We start from the raw sequence: 23,886 nt of genomic DNA, 5'->3' as shown, positions 1-23,886 counted from the left end.
TGCTGTGTACTGTACAGCATTGAAGATTGTACGAATGGCATCACATGCTCCAAGGCCTTTATGAAAGACAAATTGCAAACCTATTTAGACATTTTGCCAAAAGACATTAAAAAACTTTAGATAATATGGGAGTTATGGAAATTGTGTGGTAATCAGCTGGACTTGAGCTACCATAAATGCATTTACATAAGGGAATAACATTACCAATCCTCCAACAAATGCTAAAAGAACTTATTCTTGCTAACTTGTGCAAAAGTATAGATAACTTTGGAGCTAAGAAATCTGGAGTCTTTATAAACGGCAAAGGAAAATTATCATTTGGGTGGACACCTTTCTTAACCCTGGATAGGTACGATGGGTCGTTCGCGACCCCGAGCGTCAAAAAAAAACAGGTTTTTCTCACGTGACTCACCCCCGTGACTGAATTTGTGGGTGATCGACCTGCAGGAGGTGTCTCCCCTACACGCTCTAGTAGTGTCCAGATGTGCATTGCTGTAGCTGTACTCCTTCCCCGATTTCTGAGACGCGTCGGGGTCGTTCGCGACCGAGTTTACCCTTCTAAGGTAGTTTGCATAATTATCAAAGTTATTACGTATTATGAAATTGTCGTAGAATGGTGCAACTTGTATAGGTTATCAGTTGTGGAAAGTCTTGGTGGATTGTTTGGCTACCATGTGCATGATTTTTTTTTTAGTTAAAATGTCGTTCATCACCACGAGGACCATTTTACCGCGAGTGCCCCTTTTTCATTTTTTTTCATTTTTTTGCCAAGTCATTTTTCCGTAAGATATTGCCAAATAGTGTCGTAAAACTTTTGCTTGTTTAGTGTTGGAAAGTGTGTCTAGATGATCTGGCTACCCATGCATGACTTTGTTTTTGTCAGATACGACGTAGTTATTGGTATATTGGGTATTTAACTGCGGTTACCAATTTCTGTTTTTTTTCAATATTTGTAAAAATTACTACGTAGTAAGGAATTGCCGTATATTATTCATTTTTTTTCATGTTTATGTGTTAGAAAGTGTGCCTTGATGGTTGGGCTAACACGTGCATGTCTTTTTTTTTATCTGAGATGCCGTATATTGGAATGTCGGGCATTTTACCGCGAGTACCCCTTTTTCATTTTTTTTCATTTTTTTGCCAAGTCATTTTTCCGTAAGATATTGCGAAATAGTGTCGCAAAACTTTTGCTTTTTTAGTGTTGGAAAGTGTGTCTAGATGATCTGGCTACCCATGCGTGATTTTGTTTTTGTCAGATACGACGTAGTTATTGGTATATTGGGTATTTAACTGCGGTTGCCAATTTCTGTTTTTTTTTCAATATTTGTAAAAATTTACTACGTAGTAAGGAATTGCCGTATATTATTGATTTTTTTTTCATGTTTATGTGTTAGAAAGTGTGCCTTGATGGTTGGGCTAACACGTGCATGTCTTTTTTTTTATCTGAGATGCCGTATATTAGAATGTTGGGCATTTTTCCGCGAGTGCCCCTTTTTATTTGTTTTGCATTTTTTTGCTTAGTCATGTTACCGTAAGGAATTGGCAAGTAGTGTCGCAAAACTTATATTTTTATAGTGTTGGAAAGTGTTTCTAGATGATCTGGCTACCCATGCCTATTTTTTTTTTAGCCAGATATGGCGTATATATAAGTATGTGTTCGATTTTTCTGTGATTGCCATTTTTTCGTTTTTTCCCATTTCTTTCAAAATTACTACGTACTAAGGAACTATCACAGAGTAATGATTCATTTATATGTTTATTTGTCGGAAAATGTGCCTTGATGGTTTGCCTAGCACGTGGCTGAAATTTTTTTTTTTCTGAAATGCCGTATATTAGAATGGCCATTTTTCCACGAGTGCCCCTTTTTATTTGTTTTGCATTTATTTGCTTAGTCATGTTACCGTAAGGAATTGGCAAGTAGTGTCGCAAAACTTATATTTTTATAGTGTTGGAAAGTGTTTCTAGATGATCTGGCTACCCATGCCTATCTTTTTTTTTTTAGCCAGATATGGCGTATATATAGGTATGTGTTCGATTTTCCTGTGATTGCCATTTTTTCGTTTTTTCCCATTTCTTTCAAAATTACTACGTACTAAGGAACTATCACAGAGTAATGATTCCTCTAGATGTTTATTTGTCGGAAAATTTTGTTTACTTTTTTTTTTGATTGAATATCAAATTTTTTTTAGCTAAAATATTATATTGTTTTACATTTTTTTTTTTTTTCGATTTTATTTCCCTTCAAAAAATTTTTTTTGGGTCAGAATTTCAATTTTATAGTCGTAAAATAATCGACAATTATCCAGCAACCCACCATACAATTTTTATGCATATCCAATAATAATTAGATTAGTAAATAACACCTTGAAATTGACATACCCTTCCTACATTTCAAGTGGCAGATTAGGGAGTCTGAGTCAGTGTGGTTGGCGGCCATTTTGTGGACATATCCGAAGCGTAAGCTGCCCTATCTATATATATTCTTGTTCCCTATAGAATTTGTGATATTTTGGTATATTTTTACCTGCATAAATATCATATTATATATTAAATATATGTATTTTTTTACGAAATTTCTAAGTACTCAAAAAATTACCTTTAGATATGGCCCCTGATATAAATGTAATTTACAAAATAATGAAGATTTTTTTACATATTTCTATTTTAGGATAACATATGTTTATTCCCTAAAAAAATTAGCCACTTCCTATTTCATTTGGGTACCCAAAAAAATTCATGAAATTTGGACAAATTTTTTTGGCCAAAAAAAGTTACTCTTTTTTTCTCATTTCAGATCTTCACCTCCATGGGTCTGACTTCATCCAAAATACATCAAGATGTGTCCTAAACATTCAAGAATCAATTCCTAAAAGGATTTGTGTATATATGTATAAACTTTTTTTTATGAATTTTTATGTCAGGTCTTTTTTTTTCTACTTAATTTTTTAAAATATTTATAATAAATAGTTTTTCTGCAGATGAGTAGTATTTATTTTTACAGTTGTTTTAAGCATTCATTGAAGTTTTTTTTGGCAAAAGAAAAAAGGAGGTTACTGCAAAAACTGATTTTTCAAGAATTTTTTTTGGCGTCGGGGTCGTTCGCGTCCGAGTATACCCTTAAAGGGGTGTCCGAGGAGCGTGCCTATCCAGGGTTAAGCATCAGTGTCTATCAAGAGAGCTTTAATTTCCCAAGATTGAAAAGGTAAACTGGTTAGTTTAACCTCAGGAAACCGGAATTAGGAAGATCAGGTTTCTCATTACTCTGCTTACAGTTAAACACATCAGCTAAAAGGGTTGCCTTTTCCTTTGGACAGTAAGTGTCAGAGTCTTGTGGTTTATGTAAAGGAGGAACTGTTGCGTCTACACTAAAGACTGCAGATTTAAGGGGAGGGGGGAATTGTGAGGCAGGTAGAGAACTAGATGGCGAGATAAGGTGAAGCATGATTTTGAGAGAAGAGGTTTGGTGGAATGGGAAGCCTTTGATAGGAAGCATTGGAGAGGGTGCATCAAGAAACCGACCCTATAATGTAGGGATAATGGTGGGAAAGAAGAAGAGGTGGGCTCTTCTTAAGGTAGTTTATACAAAGTCTAATAATGAGGTACATATGCCATGTCACTTATAATCACTTATCTAATTAAAGTCTTACACATATGGATGCAATGATGTTGTTCTCGATATGTATAGTGTGCTATGGTGTTACATAAGAGTTACACAAAACTTACGAGTCTTAATAACTCACATAACTTATACAGTAATAAGAAACCAATCTCTCTCTCTCTCACTCTCTAAAAGTAGCAAGTTATGGAATTTGATTATTGTTAGTTTGTGATAAGCTTGAATATTTTTTTAATAAATTTTATTATTTTATATTTAGAATTGAAGAAGTTAAAATTTATATAAGATTTATGATCAGATAACTTATTTTGTAACAATAAGATTTACTATTTTTCAAAATAAGCAAGCTCTTTAAAGTTATTGTAAAATTATTGTAAGATACCGGTATGTTCAACTGTACTCAAAGTTATTTTTTTCATGTGTAACTTATCTAAAAGAGAATATTCTAGTGTTGATAAAAGCAGAACTTTTCCATGTCGAGTATCCTCTGACAAAATTTGTCAGCTCTCATTATTAGTGAAGCTTCAGTATTGACATCTGAACTATCCTCAATTACATCAGCAATTGACATAATTAAAACAATTGAAGATCGTGTGAACCAAAAGTTTGTCATTTATACCGATTCAAGAAGTGCCATAGAAGCCCTAAAGCCTAAATGGTTATACTCATAAGAAATTAACTAGTAAAACAATTTAAGGAACCCCTTAAAAAATTTATCCCCAAAGGAGGAATATTGAAATATGTTGGATTCTTTACTGATACAAGCCATTAAACTACTTGTTAAAGAGTATATACCCATCATAAAGCATTTTTTGGCAGGCAAATGATAAACTCGGTGGAATAAAGAATGTGACAATCAGACAGCCAATTGTTTCTCTGTGGAAATTCTCAGAACAAAAAGAAAGGACCGAAGTCATTTCAGAAAGGTTGCGTTTTTGGTCATACAAAACTGACGCATGGAGTTTTAATATTCATACATACCTCATTAAGCACTTCTCATGTGCAGTGAGTGTAAAGGTAAGGTGTCTGGTTTCAGTTCCAGTTTCATCAGAATTGATGCTCAGACTGTCAGCCGGGCAAGCCCAACCACAGCAGTAGACAGCTTAAACTCAAGGTCCCAGGCTAGGATCGATCTGCTGCCATGCAAATTCTAGGCAAATACGTTCCCACTGTACTAGCCAGGAGGCTAGTGTGACACTATCTTAATATGTTAACTGTGTTTGGCAACTCGGCTCTCTCCCGTGCCCTGTTGGACTTGCAGAGAGAAGAGCTATGTAACATTGTTAGAGGGTGTCCTGTAGTGTAGAACATAAAAATACATGCTCCACATACATTAATGTGATATTCAAAGTAATATGTAGCGATCTTTTGCATTAGTTTTCTTCCATTATGAAAGCAAGGTTTTTATTTACACAAACAAACAATTTGTATGTAAATGAAAATTTTGGCTCATTTCTGGCCTAAATACCTCATTCCATAAACTTTTGTAATAGTTTATGAAATGAGGTGTTCAGCCCATAGATATACTAATACGCAACAGTGAAACATCTACTTGGCATATTATTTTTTACTGTTATGAGAGCAAAATTTTTATTTCATAACCTTTATTCAGTTGCTCAATGTTATTTGGTATAAGGAACATTTTCCTGTACAGTTGATTACTGTTACATAATGCAATGCTTATATTCTGGAGGTAAGATGTAAATAAACTTTACATATATTCTGGATGCCTGTATTTTTCTTTTTACATATATGATTATACCCTTATCATTTTTAACTTATTACTTGGTACCATTGCATTACATGTGCATTCATAAGATAAATTTACACAAAACCTATCAAAATACTCATGTTTGTGAAAGTTTTTGAAAGGGCTATTAGAGCCACATATGTACCAATATACATCAAGTGAAACATCTTGGTACACCGGTGCCCCAATACGCAGTTTACGTCTCAACCATACAACATTTATCTTGCAATTGCGATGTTTTTAAAAGACAGATATTTGTGTTTTGACAATTTTTTTTTTCGGTATTTTATTAGTCTGAGATTTCTCTTTTTTTATGATTTTAATGGCCAGCTCTGTAAGTGTCAAGATTGACTCGTTGGGCTGATTTAAGATTTTAACGTTATAAAGAAAAAGGTTTTATTAATAAGATTTTAATTTCTATTGATTACAGATTTTTATCTGATTAGTTTATCGCTTATAATTTCTATATATTCCTTTTTTTATTAATTAGTTTTAATTCAAATCAGATTTTTTCCTCCCGAATTTAATTGGGCCAGCTCTGTAAGAGTCAAGCTTAACTCGTTAGGCTGGTGAATCTCCTCCCTTTTGATAATAATAATTACAAGAATGACAATTATATATGATTATAGTATATAATCATTATTATTAATATTATTATTATCATAATAAATATGATTGTTATTATAATCATTATTAAAGACTTGTCACTCAAGCTCACCAAAACCTGGTGCAGAGTACCTCTGAAAGGTATTTGCTACCTCTCTTAATTTCTTTTTGAAAATTATCCTTTGTTAACTGTATCTCAGTGACATAGCATATCAGTTTTTATCAAACATTATTTGAAAGAAGCTTGGATAACTTGTAAAAGAATGTTGGACTCCAAGTATTTTCAAAAGGGACTCCAAGTATTTTCGAAAGAGAAGTGTTGATTTAATTTTGTCCATTTTTTATAAATTATGGAGGTTAATTTAGCAAAAGTTTTTATTTTCTTCAGGTTTATCTCGGTTTGTATTTAATGTTGTATGGTGTTTTAGTCAGAATTTCTGAATTTATAGATAGATACGTAAGTCAATTTAGTTAGCTTACTCAAAGGGAAGTCCAAAGTTTCAATAATATACATGAGTAAAAACTTTTCCTCTCTTGAATATGGAGTTGAGAATAGTAAATAGAGCCTTTATCATTCAAATAATCAAGCCTAATATAATTTAGATTTTTTATAAGGTGTGATGCGAATCTCCTATTCCTCCTCCCCTCCCCCCCCCCCCCCCTACTGTCACTTATTTCCAAAAAGGTCAGTAGGAGCTGTAGAAGTTTTATCCAACTTTGATAAGAATAACATACTTTATGTAATGGGACAAGCAGGTTCTATCATCCCCTAAGTAGAGGGGGATCAGACACTGTCCAGATAGGAGGGTTATATGAGAGTGGGAATTTTTTTTATTACTTTTTAAGATCAATAAACTTTTTGAGGCTACTGGCTCAGTAACTCGCATGTAAGTATGGAAATAATTTTATTACTTAAATTCTGTTTTTAATGACATTTGTCATTGGGGCAAGGGTCATTAAACTGGCTACATTGGGCAGGCAAAGATAAGGAATTATTCACCCACTCGTCCAGCTATGTCTTGATAATGACTCCTACTCCTCTCTTTCAGGCCAACATTGTATATTTTGGCTTCGCAGGCTCATTTTGACAATTTTTTAATTGGGCTTCTGCCTTCAATCTATCTTTAGATGTCCATGTCATCAGAATCTGGTTTTTTATAGCATCCATTCCAAATTACCCCTTTATACATAATGGAGGCCGATCCTCATTCTGTCCCTAAAACACAATGATATCCAGAACTTTGTGTGATGATCTGGCATAGGATATTTATAAGGCACTAACTTAAACAAATCTAAGCAGATGTCAATGCTTGTATTGTTCTTGGCTTGATTGTGGCTTCTAGAGAGGGATCTCTGGCAGAGGCAAGGAATCCTCAACCACCCGTTGGAAGGTATATCATGATGGATTTCTAGCCTCCTCATTAGGGTTTCCCCTTCTTGAAGTGAGTATCTTAACTTATAGTTCTTTCCACTCTCGTGATATGAATATTAGCTGTTCTTTGGCTTGGTGTTATGTGGTAACCTGACCCATGTGGTTCTCAAGTCACAAGTAGTGACTCTCAGTAGTGGATAAGGTGTCCTATGCTTGCAAGAGAATATAGCCTTGGAAGTAATGTGACAGGTTTCTAGAGAGCCTGGAACTTTTGGGTCTCCTTTATACAGATTAAGTCCATTTTTGCCCTTTGATATACTGGTCATATGGCAGATAATGCAATACCTCTTTGGTATATCCTGTTATTTTGGACTTCCTGCCCTAGCCTATTATAATTATTGATATTATAATTATAATACTAATTATTATCCATTATTATTATGAATATTATTATTATTAGGCATTGTTAGTGGCTAATCTAATGTAGAATATGACAAATTCAAATGTGTTCATTTGAATTTTGTTGTGTTACTTTCTCATAGACTATTAATTTAACGAGTTAATTACCTTGGAATGAAAGTTTTTCAAAATATAATATTGCAGGTCTCTTTATTGTTTAAGACCAAACAAACTAAAAAATGTGGTTTCTTGTCATGTTATGGCTTGAAAGAGCTATGAACTGCTTATTTAAAAAGTTGTTATCTTTTTGCAATGGCTTGTAAGAGCAGTGAACTAATTTAAAAAGGGATATTCTTTCGGACAATGTAATTCATTGCAGGTATCAATGGTTCTGACAGGAGTAGCTTTTTACCACAAGTACTGGTCATATGTTTATACAACTCAGTTGCCAGGTAATATAAAAGAGTGGGTGGACACTAATATGAACTGTGAAGACATTGCTATGAACTTCCTTGTTGCTAATCTTACAGGAAAAGCTCCAATAAAGGTAAGTTTACAGAAGTTTACCATTATTAGGATATTTATATATTTGTGCCTTAATCTTACCATAATTGACTCATTGGGAATATACTGGTACCTTTTATTGAAAAGGCCTCATTTACAAAGAAAAAACTGGCTTATCATAGTGTGGGATTTTCATAGAAATTAATTCCTTGCTTTAAAAAAGTTTTAAAAATTTTCTAAATGGTTTTGATAAGGGACTTACAGGGTTGATTTTATTGGTATGACTTTTTTACATTCACTTAGCACTTGGCAGAAGTATGATAAAGAATCTAGTGTGTATAATGTAAGAGTAACTGAAATTCTCAAATTTATCCTAACCACTCCATTCCTTTATTGTTTAGCTTTTGCATACCCCTTCTTATACTATAAGCTCTCTTTTTTTTAGTTAAAAACAACCATCAGTGACACTTTGTAATGGCAATGAAATTCTGTGAACCCGAATAAAATGAGAGTGGTAGTAGAGTAATATGCCCAGGTAGTAGGTGATTTACATGTTGTCTTTTAAGAATAGGCCATACATATCTAGTCCATGAAATTTTTATAGTGGGTAAACACCAGCCACACAAGTTTTGGGATCTCAGAGATCAGTTTTTCCCAATGCTCATTTTATGTAACAGATTTATAGTAAATAAATATTTTCTTTTTTCCAATTAATATTGAAGTTAATATTCTTCAATATCCATATACTTAATACATCAAGCGTAAGCTTTATGACAATAAACAAAACAAGACTTTTCCTAAATCACAACCCTCACCAGTTATCAGTTTTCATTGGTAACCAACCTCAGTTTATTTCTTGTCTTGGTAGGTAGTAGGTTGGCCAGGGCACCAGCCACCCGTTGAGATACTACCACTAGAGAGTTATGGGGTCCTTTGACTGGCTAGACAGTACTACATTGGATCATTCTCTTGCTTTACAGTTTACTTTCCCTTTGCCTACACTTACACCGAATAGTCTGGCCTATTCTTTACAGATTCTCCTCTGTCCTCATACACGTGACAACACTGAGATTACCAAACAAACAATTCTTCTTCGCTCAAGGTGTTAACTATTGCACTGTAATTGTTCAGTAGCTACGTTCCTCTTGGTAAGGGTAGAAGAGACTTTTTAGCTATGGTATTCAGCTTTTCTAGATGACCACTCCAAAATCAAACCATTGTTCTCTAATCTCGGGTAGTGCCATAGCCTCTGTACCATAGTCTTCCACTATCTTGGGGTAGAGTTCTTTTGTTTGAGGGTACACTCGGGCACACTATTCTATCTAATTTCTCTTCTTGTTTTGTTAAAGTTTTTATAGTTTATATAGAAAATATTTATTTTAATGTTGTTACTGTTCTTAAAATACTTTATTTTTCCTTGGTTCCTTTCCCCACCGGGCTATTATACCTATTGGGGTCCCTGGGAGTATAGCATCCTGCTTTTCCAACCAGGGTTGTAGCTTAGCAAGTAATAAAAATAATAGTAATAATGATAATAATGATGATTGTGATGGTGATGAGGATAATAATTAATAATAATTAATAATAATAATAATAATAATACGGTACCATGATATACAAAAGAAATATTGTTTTTCCTGCTGTAGGGCCAACATATCATACAAGGCACGACTTGGTGTGATTAAGGGAGACCCGCATATTGAACTGTTATTGAATTATCACAGCATCTCCAGTGCTGAAGATAATATTCAACCCAGCAGTATGTCTCTGTTAAGTCCCTCATCCCATCACAAGTCAAGGAAGGCCTTGTGGCAGGGTCATGGGGACCACTCACCACCTCCCTAAGATATAGGTCCTTCTTCATTAAAACCCCTTAATGGTGTGAGCCATAAGGATCAAGTTACTTAAAACCAAGAGAATAACCAATTTATGATTACATATGTTTAAAGAAAAGACTAACAAATCTACCCAATCACCTCAGAAGAGGAAATCCCTGGAGAGGGCTCTGTTGAGGATCTCTCTCATCTACACTGTTTCCCTTCGTAGGGGGCATGATTGAGACGAACACTGCACATATTTTGATTTGTTTAAGGTAGCGTTTTAAAAAAACCTACACCCAGACTAACCCATAAGCTTTGGACATCCTGAAATAGCATATTAGCAAAAGATATAACAAGCTAATGAAGAAGCTATTTTTCTCACATCTTGGGTTTATTTGTGATGGAAAGTGGATCAGTCATTTGATGAGAGAGAACAGGGGATACAGATTGCCCCTGTAGAAAGGGACTTGTTGGTCTGGGTATTTTGAAACAGACTACTGCCTGTTGGTGTTAATATTTGTAAAAATGCTTGCAAGGTACACACTGGGTAGAGGCTACCACAACTAAGCCTTTAAGTCACTGGGAGTTCACTGACTCTTGCTTCTGAGGCTAAGTGTAATAAGAATAAAATCTTCTGAGGTAGCTCTTTTAGGGTAATAAGGGAATCGTCAGATTTGGCCAAAAATCAAGCATTCTCTTCAGTAACAAAGATACTGAAGAAATTAATACCAACAGCCATTGCAAAGAAAAGTACAGTAATTTGTGAAACCTCTCCAAATCTAAATTCACATTAAAAGTCCCCACATGAGGTTTTCTATCAAGTAAGATTGGTTTGACAAAATTGTTGATGGCTGAAGCTTCCAATCTTCAAAGAGTTGGAAAAGAGAGGAAGTCAAGAAGTCCAGGGTTTTCCGGTATGGGGTCCTGTCCCTAAGGAAGGCCATCCATGTTTTGCACACTGACTGTTATTGTCTGGTGGAAGAAGACTTCTTAAAATCTATCAAATACTTAATGTTGTTAGCTGAGAAGTCTCTTCCATATATCTCTGTTAACGAAAGAATGCATTGATGAAGTCCTCGCGCTTTAACAGGGAATATTGTTTTTATGTTGAAGCACTGTGACGGGCAAGAGGGCACTTGAACTTGGGAAAATTGCTGCCCCAGTTTGAATCTAGATTTCTCTCTCATCGATTTCTTCTTCTCAATATTACTTCGACCTCCAAATTTTATAAACTTTCTTTTGCTATAGTCACACAATAATATTTCCCTTACCTTTATATATACTTTTCTGTTTACTGTATATGTTTATTTATTAATTTTTCTATTTAGATTTTTTAATGGTGTTGGTATTTCATCATTCGTTATTACTGACTGCTTAGATGAATGGGAGAAGTGATCATGGGTGGGAGGTATTTGCATTCAAAGCTATATGTAAGAGTATCGGATGGTCTCAGCCATCCCGAAGATAGTTTGGACTGTTTTTTAGCGGAAATATTCTGAAGGATTGCGTCATAAGAATCCGAGAGGATCCAGTCCTTGAAGTAGGACCCTCGGCTTCTGGTGAGAAACCCATCATTACAGATATGGGGAGAAGGATTATATATTTTCTAGGTCTCAGTTCTAACAGACGGGTTTAGCTTACACCTATGCCTCTTTATCGGTTTTGGTGCTATCTCACAGATAGGATATGGAGTGAACCATCTTGGAGGTACTTACTCTCTTTACTTTACAGACTGCTTCTCTGGTCCTATACAGCAGGAAAACTTTACTCTCTACAGGGCCTCTACAGTCATTTTACTATGTTCGTTTGAAAGCATTCAACATTTCACGCCATATTTTGCTTGTTTATTGTCCAATCCACACCATCAAAGCACTTAGAGAACAAGAAAGTTTTCAATTTCTTCTTAAAGGCCTTAATATCTTCAGTGTTTGGAATGTCTAGTGGGAGCTTATTGTATAGTCTCAGGGCCATATAATTAAAGGCTCCAGAGCCTACAGTAGACATTCATCTAGGTTCCAATAATTTGAAACATCTTTGACTATTCTCGTGTCAACTCGATTTTTTGGCTGCACAATATATCTAGCAATTCCCTTAGATATTTTGGACGTCTGGTTCTGATAACTTGATGGGTTATTGTACATTTTTTAAACTCAATTCTCACTTTAATTGGCAGCTAGTGTAAATTGAAGTGATCCTTTCTTATGGTGGGACACCTTCATCAGTCTTGCTCCTCGTTTATTATGTTTAGTTATTTCTCAAGTTGCACTTTTGGTAAATTGTAGTAGATGAAATTACAGTACTCAGTCCTGGTAATAACACAGTTTGTCACAAGTTTCTTCACAGAAAGTCCATCCAGTTACTTCTTTATAAAAAAAATGTTTCTAAGATGATAACCAGCAGTTTTTACTACATTATTTATTTGGGCATTGTTACAATCAAGAGATATGCCTAGATCACGAACTCTACTAGTTATCGTAATAGAGTTGTGATTTTTGTTTATTTGAATATCACCCAAGTTTCTTACGCTGTTTTCTTTCAAAGCACCATAAACTCAGTTTTATTTTTATTTAATTTTAGTTGTTTGATTGTCATCCATATCCTAACAATGGCAAGAATTCAGCTTAGAATTTCAGTAGTGTCGTCTATATTATTTGTCTATCTATCTATCTATATACCAAGGCACTTCCCCCAATTTTGGGGGGTAGCCGACACCAACAATGAAACAAAACAAAAAGGGGACCTCTACTCTCTATGTTCCTTCAGCCTAATCAGGGACCCAACCGAGTTCAGCTGGTACTGCTAGGGTGCCACAGCCCAACCTCCCACATTTCCACCACAGATGAAGCTTCATAATGCTGACTCCCCTACTGCTGCTACCTCCGCGGTCATCTAAGGCCCCGGAGGAAGCAGCAGGGCCTACTGGAACTGCGTCACAATCGCTCGCCATTCATTCCTATTTCTAGCACGCTCTCTTGCCTCTCTCACATCTATCCTCCTATCACCCAGAGCTTTCTTCACACCATCCATCCACCCAAACCTTGGCCTTCCTCTTGTACTTCTCCCATCAACTCTTGCATTCATCACCTTCTTTAGCAGACAACCATTTTCCATTCTCTCAACATGGCCAAACCACCTCAACACATTCATATCCACTCTAGCCGCTAACTCATTTCTTACACCCGTTCTCTCCCTCACCACTTCGTTCCTAACCCTATCTACTCGAGATACACCAGCCATACTCCTCAGACACTTCATCTCAAACACATTCAATTTCTGTCTCTCCATCACTTTCATTCCCCACGACTCCGATCCATACATCACAGTTGGTACAATCACTTTCTCATATAGAACTCTCTTTACATTCATGCCCAACCCTCTATTTTTTACTACTCCCTTAACTGCCCCCAACACTTTGCAACCTTCATTGACTCTCTGACGTACATCTGCTTCCACTCCACCATTTGCTGCAACAATAGACCCCAAGTACTTAAACTGATCCACCTCCTCAAGTAACTCTCCATTCAACATGACATTCAACCTTGCACCACCTTCCCTTCTCGTACATCTCATAACCTTACTCTTACCCACATTAACTCTCAACTTCCTTCTCTCACACACCCTTCCAAATTCTGTCACTAGTCGGTCAAGCTTCTCTTCTGTGTCTGCTACCAGTACAGTATCATCCGCAAACAACAACTGATTTACCTCCCATTCATGGTCATTCTCGCCTACCAGTTTTAATCCTCGTCCAAGCACTCGAGCATTCACCTCTCTCACCACTCCATCAACATACAAGTTAAACAACCACGGCGACATCACACATCCCTGTCTCAGCCCCACTCTCACCGGAAACCAATCACTCACTTCATTTCCTATCCTAACACATGCTTTACTACCTTTGTATAAACTTTTCACTGCTTGCAACAACCTTCCACCAACTCCATATAACCTCATCACATTCCACATTGCTTCCCTATCAACTCTATCATATGCTTTCTCCAGATCCATAAACGCAACATACACCTCCTTACCTTTTGCTAAATATTTCTCGCATATCTGCCTAACTGTAAAAATCTGATTCATACAACCCCTACCTCTTCTAAAACCACCCTGTACTTCCAAGATTGCATTCTCTGTTTTATCCTTAATCCTATTAATCAGTACTCTACCATACACTTTTCCAACTACACTCAACAAACTAATACCTCTTGAATTACAACACTCATGCACATCTCCCTTACCCTTATATAGTGGTACAATACATGCACAAACCCAATCTACTGGTACCATTGACAACACAAAACACATATTAAACAATCTCACCAACCATTCAAGTACAGTCACACCCCCTTCCTTCAACATCTCAGCTTTCACACCGTCCATACCAGATGCTTTTCCTACTCTCGTTTCATCTAGTGCTCTCCTCACTTCCTCTATTGTTATCTCTCTCTCATTCTCACCTCCCATCACTGGCACCTCAACACCTGGAACAGCAATTATATCTGCCTCCCTATTATCCTCAACATTCAGCAAACTTTCAAAATATTCCGCCCACCTTTTCCTTGCCTCCTCTCCTTTTAACAACCTTCCATTTCCATCTTTCACTGTCTCTTCAATTCTTGCGCCAGCCTTCCTTACTCTCTTCACTTCTTTCCAAAACTTCTTCTTATTCTCTTCATATGACTGACCCAATCCCTGACCCCACCTCAGGTCAGCTGCCCTCTTTGCCTCACGTACCTTGCGCTTTACTTCCACCTTTTTCTCTCTATATTTTTCATACTTCTCTATACTATTACTCTGCAGCCATTCTTCAAAAGCCCTCTTTTTCTCTTCCACTTTCACCTTCACTCCTTCATTCCACCATTCACTGCCCTTCCTCATGCTGCCTCCAACAACCTTCTTGCCACATACATCACTTGCAATCCCAACAAAATTTTCTTTTACTAACTTCCATTCCTCCTCTAAATTACCAGTTTCTCTTACTCTCACCTCATCATATGCCATTTTCAACCTTTCCTGATATTTACTTTTTACCCCCGGTTTTATTAGCTCTTCAATCCTCACTACCTCCCTTTTACATCCACCTACTCTATTCCCCCACTCTTTTGCTACAACTAATTTTCCTTCCACCAAAAAATGATCAGACATACCGTTAGCCATACCCCTAAACACGTGCACGTCTTTCAATCTTCCAAACATTCTTTTAGTTACCAACACATAATCCATTAATGCCCTTTCTACTACTCTTCCATTTGCCACTCTTACCCACGTATACTTATTCTTATCTTTCTTTTTAAAGAAGCTAGCACCTATTACCATCTCTTGTTCAACACACATGTGATTTTTGTAGGGAAGTAAAATTTTGTATCATCTGTAAATAGTTTGAACTTCATACCTTTGCAGTATTTTTTACAGACCAATAATATAGATATAGAATAAGATTAGGCGCAGTACACTCCCCTGAGGTACACTTCTGTTTAAAGGTTCATATGATGAATAAGAGAATCCAATTTGCACACAGTAATTTCTATAATTTTAGGTATTCAAAAGCTTGATCTTCAATACTGATGGACCATAAATAATTTAGTAGCAGTTCATGCACAACTGTATCAAAAGCAGCACTAAGATCAAGTAATATTGAAATAGCACCTTTATTTTCATCGCTGTGCCAGTAGGGCAGAATGCAAATTTCTTTTCCATCGTATTATGCTTTTAATATTCTCAAGCAGATAAACCAACCAATAAACCAAAAGACAAAACCAAGCACGACCCCTTCATATGGATCCTTCTCATAATGACCCCCCCCCCCTCCCCCCCTCCCCCCCCCAGGATATGCCGACTCACCCCAGCACTGTTGACGACCTCTGCTAGTTTAATTAAGGAAAATTCTGTTGACAACCAAGGAACTGGAAAGGACCATTCTATTAATGTTAAAAAACTGAGTAATTTAGGCAACATAAGGAAACTGAGAATATAACTATGATAAGTTACATAGAGCATATAAGAGTTTTGGAATAACATTGGAAGTAAGAATGAAATTTCAAGGGGATAAATTGGATTCATGGGTATTCCATAATAGTCACGGTTGACTATTTAATACCATAAGTAACATTATGCATGCTTTGTGTGATAAGGTACCAATAGATGTGGATGTATGCAAACCTGCTGACTGGTGTGAAAAAGATATTGATGTAGTCGAGCCTTCCCAAAGAAAGGCAAAACCACCAATGTCATTTGTTGCTAAGCCTAAAGGGAGTACAGTGAATTATTTTGAAATTTACAAATATTCAGAAAAAATGTAGGAACCATGGCACTTGGTGATATGTCTCCGTTTCGAAAAAAAAAAAAAAAAAAATTCCTCATCCATGCCAATTCATGAACAGAGTCTGTAATACTATCTAACCTAAAGACAAGTTGTGAGGATATTGAATTAGATATCAAACTTCTAAATTTAAGGTATGGGAGGGGGGTAGTCATCAATAAAGACCTTTATGAATTTACAGAAGAGGAGATACTGGCCATGTGTCCATTAACAGTGGAAAGTGCGGAGAATTCTGGGGATGGTAATGATTATTCTTACTTTCCAGGATGCAGATGTGCCTTTCCATATTATTATTGAAAATGAAAGGATTAAAGTTTGATCTTTCAAACAGAAGCCGCTACAATGTTTCAATTGTTATTAATTTGGACACCCCTCTAAAGTTTGTAAAAAAGAAAAAAAATTGTGTAGCATTTGCTCCAAATCTTACCATGGAGAGTATAAATTTTAGGCCAGGTGTTTGAACAGCAATTCAAATCATAAATCCACTGATAGGAGCTGTGAGCTATATAAGTTGGAAGAAGCTGTCCTCAACAAATCCATTGTGGATGACGTTAAGGGTGGGGCGTGTCAAAAGACTACTGAGTAAACCAAACAGCTATGCAAAGGCATTGAAATTAAGAGAAAATTTACCACAGGAGACATTAAACCCACCTAGTACTGCTAGTAGTTCTAGGAAAGAAATACATTATCTAATAATAAAGTGCTGCAATACAAGGTGAGCATATTGCCTTCTGAGACTTTGCAAGTGTCTTAACTGGGATATTCCCCATCTCTGTACAACCTTCATTCCCCATTACCTCTCTCAGGCCATGTCCTTCCCTGATTTGATGGAGTTTCCACTTGAAACATACTTACCTGGTGCACCTGTAGAGGGAATGTGCTAAAACCTGGCAAGGCACCACCTATTTATAAAAAAATAGAGACACCTCCATCTCTCTCGCCCCTTCCATAAGAAACATTAAAGTTATAACATCAAATGAATTTAATATTTTGTCTGTTGATGTTTCTGATCAACCGAAAGACAACTTAAGTAATTCAGAAATTCAAGTTGAGATCCACCATACTCCTCAACAATTAAATAACTAAGGACACAGTAAAAAAGACAAATGTAAAACCAAATATAGCAAGACCCTCTTGAAAGAAACCTCTGAAAAATAGTGTTAGATCAAAAACTGCCAGTGTCTCCTCCAAAAAGCAAACCATAGTTTTTTCCTCCATTTTGCAATATAATTGTCAAGGTTTAAGTGCAAAATATAAAGTTATTCATGTGTTTGAGAACTAGCCATTATTTTAGCCTTTTTAGAAACTGGTAAGGATAAGTTTTTAGCGGCAAACTAAAGACCAATTGCATTGACATCTTGTTTATGTAAGATCATGGAGAAGATGGTCAATGCTAGACTTATGTGGTACCTGGAGAAGAAAGGTATTTTATTACTTATCCAGTGTGGATTTAAAAAGTTCACTCAACGACTGATGTGTTGATACGACTTGAATCCTCTATTTGTGAAGCCTTTGCTTCTAAATAGCACCATGTAAGTCTTTTTTTTTTTTACCTTGAAAAGGCATATGATACTACATGGAGATATGGTGAACTTGAAACAATTCATGAATTGGGATTAAGAGGAGAGCTACCATTGTATATTCAATCATTTGTTTTACATAGTTTTTTTTTTTTTTTCAAGTGAGAGTAAGGGAAACTATCAGAGAAGAAATGTCAGGAAGGAGTTCCCCAGGGTAGTGTTAGTGTGCTAAGTTTAAGCCTATTTGCAGTAGCCGGTCATGGGGTATCCTCTGTCATTCCCCAAGACATTCTCAATACTATTTGTTGATGATCTCTCTGCATTATTCTCACGAGCTAGAATGGCAATGGTTGAGAGAAAACTACTATTCACAATTGACAAAATTATTCATTGGGCTGGTATGAATGGATTTAAAAATTTTGACAAGCGAAACTACTGTTGAACATTTCTGTCGTATCTTGACCCTGATATGTACATCAAAGGTCAACGGATCCCATGTGTAAGGGGAGCTAGATTTTTAGGATTGATATTTGATTCCAGGCTTACATGGGTTCCTCACTTAAAAGTATTAAAAGTAGAATATTTGGTGCTTTGCAGCTTTTGAAAGTATTTTCTCATACATCAGGGAGGAGCAGACTGTAAAACAACTTTTAAAGTTATACAAGGCTTTAATTTTCTAAAATAAATTCCTCAACCTTATGGTTTTCGGGCAAAACAATTAGTAGACAGCCTTGGTATAGTTAGAAGTAAGATATTTCCATTTATTATTATTATTATTATTATTATTATTATTATTATTGTTATTATTATTATTATTATTATTATTATTACTAGCTAAGCTACAACCCTAGTTGGAAAAGCAAGATTCTATGAGCCCAAGGGCTCCATCAGGGAAAATTAGCCTTGTGAGGAAAGGGAATAAGGAAATTAATGATACGAAAAATAGTAAACAATAAAAATGAAATATTTTAAAAATAGTAACAACATCAAAACAGATATTCCATATATAAACTATAAAAAGACTTATGTCAGCCTGTTCAACATAAAAACATTTGCTGCAAGTTTGAACTTTTGAAGTTCTACAGATTCAACTACCCGATTAGGAAGATCATTCCACAACTTGGTCACAGCTGGAATAAAACTTCTAGAATACAGTGTAGTATTGAGCCTCATGGTGAAGGCCTGACTATTAGAATTAACTGGCCCTAGAATTGTCTCCTTCAATTCCCTCTTAACAAGAGAATGCCTTATCTAAGTCATCATTCTTCAATGCTCTCATGTTGAAGCATTGTGATGGGCAAGAGGGCTCTCGAACTAGGGGAAATTGCTCCCCCAGGTTAAATCTGAATTTCTCTTTCTTCTCTATTTCTTCCTTATCCTTAGCTTATAATCTTGCTTTCATCTTGCTGTCCCAACTCTGAGTAATATTTCCCTTATATATATATGTATACATATTGTATATACATTTCTAATTTTTATTTTTTTCAATGACGTGGATATTTCCACATCCATTAATGCTGCCTGCTTCGATGAATTGGAATAGGTGTCATAGTTGGGAGTGTTTGCATTCAAAGCTATATTTGAGGGTATTGGGTGATCTCAGCCATCCCGAAGATGGTTTGGATCTTTTTGGCGGAACTATTCTCAAGGGTTGGGTCTTCGGAATCCAGGGGGATCCAATCCTTGAGGTAGGACTCTTGGCTTCTGGCCAGAAGACCATCATTACAGATATGGGGAGGATGATTGCATAGTTTCCTGGTCTGAGTTCTAACAGGAGGGTTTAGCTTATACCTGTGACTCTTATCTGTTTTAGTGCTATCCTTCAGATAGAATATGGAGTGGACCATCTGGAAGTATGCTCTCATTGTGCTGATAGTGGAGAGTACAAATTTCCTTTCCAATATGTGATGCCCCAATATTCTCGAGCAGGTAAATCAAACAAAAACAAACCAAATACGGCCCTGTATTAGGGATTCTGCTAACTATGACCCCACCTTCCTTAGATATGCTGACTCTCCCCCAGCACTGTTGACGACCTCTCCTAGCCTAATTTCTGGAAAATTCTGTTGACGACCAAGGAACTGATAGGTACCAATCTTGAAATGCTCAGATACTTGATGGAAAGGTAAGGAAATTAAAAGTCATCCACATATGTGATATACCAATAAATTGCCATTATGAAGCATTGTGGAGGATTTTTAAACTTTATGGTAAAATGCATGAAATAAGGATGAATTTCAAAGAAAATAAAGAGAAATGGGAAGCATGGATCTCCTTGAGTTATCATGAGGAAGCTTTCAAAGCAGTTTGTGTGATTTCCAAAATAAAGACTAATAATTGTGAGATTACTGGAGTGCTATGCAATGCAGCTCCTGGAAACCGGGATGCATATTGCACAAGTGACTGGTGTCTGAGTGAGTCTGCTGACACCAAAGTAAATCCGATGTGGGAAAGAAAGTCTAAGCCACCGATGTGGCTAATTGCAACATCTAAGGCAGAGGAATTTAATTACTTTAAATTTAGTAAACTAATACAAAGGAAAGTGGTGACCATAGAGCGTGGAAACATTTCTAGATATGTCAAGAAATCCATCTTGATTCATGCCAGATCTAGAACAATCTTTTATGTTAAATGATATAAGAAATTGAAGAAAATCTCAGTTGGATATCAAACCACATTTGAATTTTAGCCATGGAAGAGGAGTAATTTTTAACAAAGACCTATCTGATTTTAGCAAGGATGAAATCTTAGATATGTGCCCAAAATAAATATGGAAGGTTCATTAGATTCCCATATTTACTATAATTTTCGCTTTTGGAAGACCATGATGTACCCTCTCATACATACATAAAAAATGAGAGAATACCAGTTCGTCCGTATGAACAGAAACCATTACAGTGCTTCAATTGTTTCAAATTTGGTCATCCATATAGGGTATGTAAAAACGTAAAGAATTGTGACAATTTTTCTGATCCTGAGCATGGACCTTGTACTAACATTTCAAGGGGCACTAATTGTAGCCAGGATCGCAAGCCAACCTACAGGAAATGTCCTCAATATCAAACAGAAGAAGCAGCTGTTCAGAAGCCGGATGCAGAGCATATCAGTGTGGGATATGCTAGATGACTTCTAACCAAAACCAAGAGTTATGCCAAGGCCTTAAAATCTAAGGATGCAGGACATCCAGGAATAATTGCATCATAAGTTAAACCAGGTAATGTAAAGCATCCTATTGCTGAATCACCGCCTAAGGCTATTACCAAGCCTCATAATTTAGATTTGGTGCCTCTCGTCAAAAAAGGCACCACCTCCTTCCTCTAGATCTCCCACACTTCAGATGAACAGCCCAAGGCTTTCATCTCGGGCAGCATCATTGCCAGATCTAGGGGAGGAATCATATGCTAGAGAGCTACTGGATGTACCTGTCATGATGGAGGTACATAATCCTAAGAGCTCTCCATATTTCAGTTGAAAAAGAGGGAGACCTCCATCCCTCTCCCTTCCAACAAGAAATACAAAAATTCCTATAGCAAATAAGTACAATATTTTATCTGAAAAAGATGATGAACTTCCAAAAAATTTAAATGTATCAAAAATTAATGTTGAAGTGCACCATCTCCCTCGACAAATAAAAAGGCTGCTAAGAAAAACCTTAAACCAAGCTTAGCAAGACCTACTTTTCCAAAGAGAGTATCAGAGACTCCTATCAATTAAAAAACCACTGATAGGAATACTTCTAAGAAATCTTCCTAAAATTAAACTTTATTTTCTCTTCAATTTTACAGTGGAACTGTCAAGGTCTGAGGGCCTAATATGAAACTCAAGCTCCACATTCATGAGCACTCCCCCATAATTATGTATACAGGAGAGTAAACTTGATGATAATACTCCTTGTCCCGCAAATATATCAAATACAAGACACCATATGATCACAGAGTAAGGAGCCATGGCGGAAGTCTTATATATGTCCGTCGAGATGTTCCCCAAATATCTTTGTCTATTCGTATACCTCTGCGGGCAAAGGTTGTACAGATTGATATGGGAAGAAAATACACCATTTGTCCTCTTTACTTGCCTCCAAATGACAGCTCATATGATAATATAGTAGAGGTGATTTAACAACTCACTCAACCTTATCTCTTACTGGGAGATTTGAGTTGTAGACATCCTTTATGGGGCAATGTTTTAGCAAACACAAGGGTCAATATTATTTCATCAACTGTGGAAAATGATGTGGGACTCCTTATAGACAGGTCGGAGCCAGGCAAAAACTGCCCTTTTTTGGGGTCAAGGTTTTCTAAACTGATTCTGGTATTTTGAACCATGCTGATTCAAATAAGCTTTTGGGCCATCTGAAATTTTGCCCTAAATCCAAGATGGCGACCAAAATCCAAAATGGCCGCCAAAAATCACAAAATATTTTTTCACGGCGTTGGGTTTAGCTATCAAGATGTTTTTTTCTCCCAGAATAGCTATTTTTAGGCAGAGGAATATGACCTTCTGGTTTAAATTCCGAAAAAAATGGATTTATCTTGGCGAAATCCAAGATGGCCGCCGGAGTCGGGCCACCAACTTACGGATTGCGATAACTCCAGTTTTAGATGGGCTATGACAATAATATTGGTCTCTACCCCTAGGTTTTCAGGGGCAAGGAATCAGAATTTGTCATCATTTTTAACCACAGGCTACTCCATCATGGTTATAATACATGTTGATGGATGCAAAGCAACACCGGTGACACCTACAAGACTACCAATGTTACCAAATGTGAATGAAACTGCATTCACACTTGATTCTACAAATATTAAAAACAAATTTGCATCATGATATCCTTTTCCCTCACTGCAGCAATCAAACTCAGCATTGAAGAAACATCTCTCAAGTATTCCACTGTCAATTTGGCTTGTGTCCCTTCAGCTTGCATAAGCGATGAACAGAGGTCCCTGAACTTGGATTCACCCAACAATGCATCAAGGTTTTCAGCAGATGGACTACATCTCAGCTTGGCAATCAGCTCCATGGTAGGCACATCTATCTTCTCACTAACTTTCTCAGTTGTAATCCTGTACCTTAGGAGTGCCTCAAATGCCTGTTTGTGAAGCCTCACACTTCTTGCATAGTTTCGACCTTCTATGGCTTGGGCAACTGATCCATCGGCAATTGCTTTGGCATCGACCCACCAGTCACTTAACCCTAAACACCAATACTTCTTGTATAGAACTTTGAGATTCACCAGGATGGTGTGAAATCCACCCATCAGTGGTATGATTTTGTCATACCTATCTTGCTGAAGCCAAGAAATGATCAACATTTTACTGTTGATAGCTTCATCTGCATGTGCAAAAATGTAATCTACTTGCAGGTCATCAGCTATTTGCAGGATCATATCCATGTACCACTTGATTACATTGTCACTTGGAGGTAGGGGGACAACAGGGAGGTACTCCAGCTTGCACTTGCTAGTTTCGCACTTCGTGACATCCTTCATAAATGAAGTCCAAGATCCAACTGGTCCCAGCGGTTCTTTGTCAACATCAGGAAGCCACTGGTCCATGCAGGTATCTCCGACAGCACTTACTAATACCCAGGCTATGTTGCGTTGAAGAGAGTCATCTATCAGCTTTGAATCTTTGTAATCATCAGTGAAGTCTGGAAATGATGGAGGTGGTGTCTTATTCTTCTTAGGGATCTTGAAGGATCCATAGTCTGGTGGCTCATTGTCTTGAATATCTTGTTCATGCTCCTTTCTTGGAACTGTAGACCCCGCTGAGGGATCACCATCAGGTCTGGCTTGGAAGATTGTCCCTGTTGTGTGATGTGTAGTGTGTGCTCCAGTAAGAGTTTGCTGCTTGCCGTCTGAATTATCGAAGGTGACATGAACACTGCGGCCGCTAATAAAACCGGGAGGGAGCATCTTCTTATGTTGCATGGTAACTGACTTTGCCCAATTGCTATTCAACTGGCGCACATCAGAGTA

The 23,886-nt window shown here is 36.7% G+C and overlaps 1 protein-coding gene across 1 annotated transcript in view; it reads left to right on the top strand.

The window, feature by feature from the left end:
• sotv (exostosin glycosyltransferase sotv) overlaps positions 1–23,886 on the top strand; it is a 574,706-nt gene that overhangs the window by 535,381 nt on the left and 15,439 nt on the right. Inside the window, exon 13 of the mRNA XM_068392356.1 lies at positions 8,123–8,290. Within this exon, the coding sequence (XP_068248457.1) occupies positions 8,123–8,290 (168 nt within the window). The remainder of the gene's footprint in view (positions 1–8,122; positions 8,291–23,886) is intronic.

The sequence above is a fragment of the Palaemon carinicauda genome, chromosome 18 (genome assembly GCF_036898095.1).
Source record: "Palaemon carinicauda isolate YSFRI2023 chromosome 18, ASM3689809v2, whole genome shotgun sequence".
Classification (NCBI taxonomy): Eukaryota; Metazoa; Arthropoda; class Malacostraca; order Decapoda; family Palaemonidae; genus Palaemon; species Palaemon carinicauda.
Note: the sequence above shows the minus strand (reverse complement) of the source record. Positions and strands in the feature narration are given on the sequence as shown.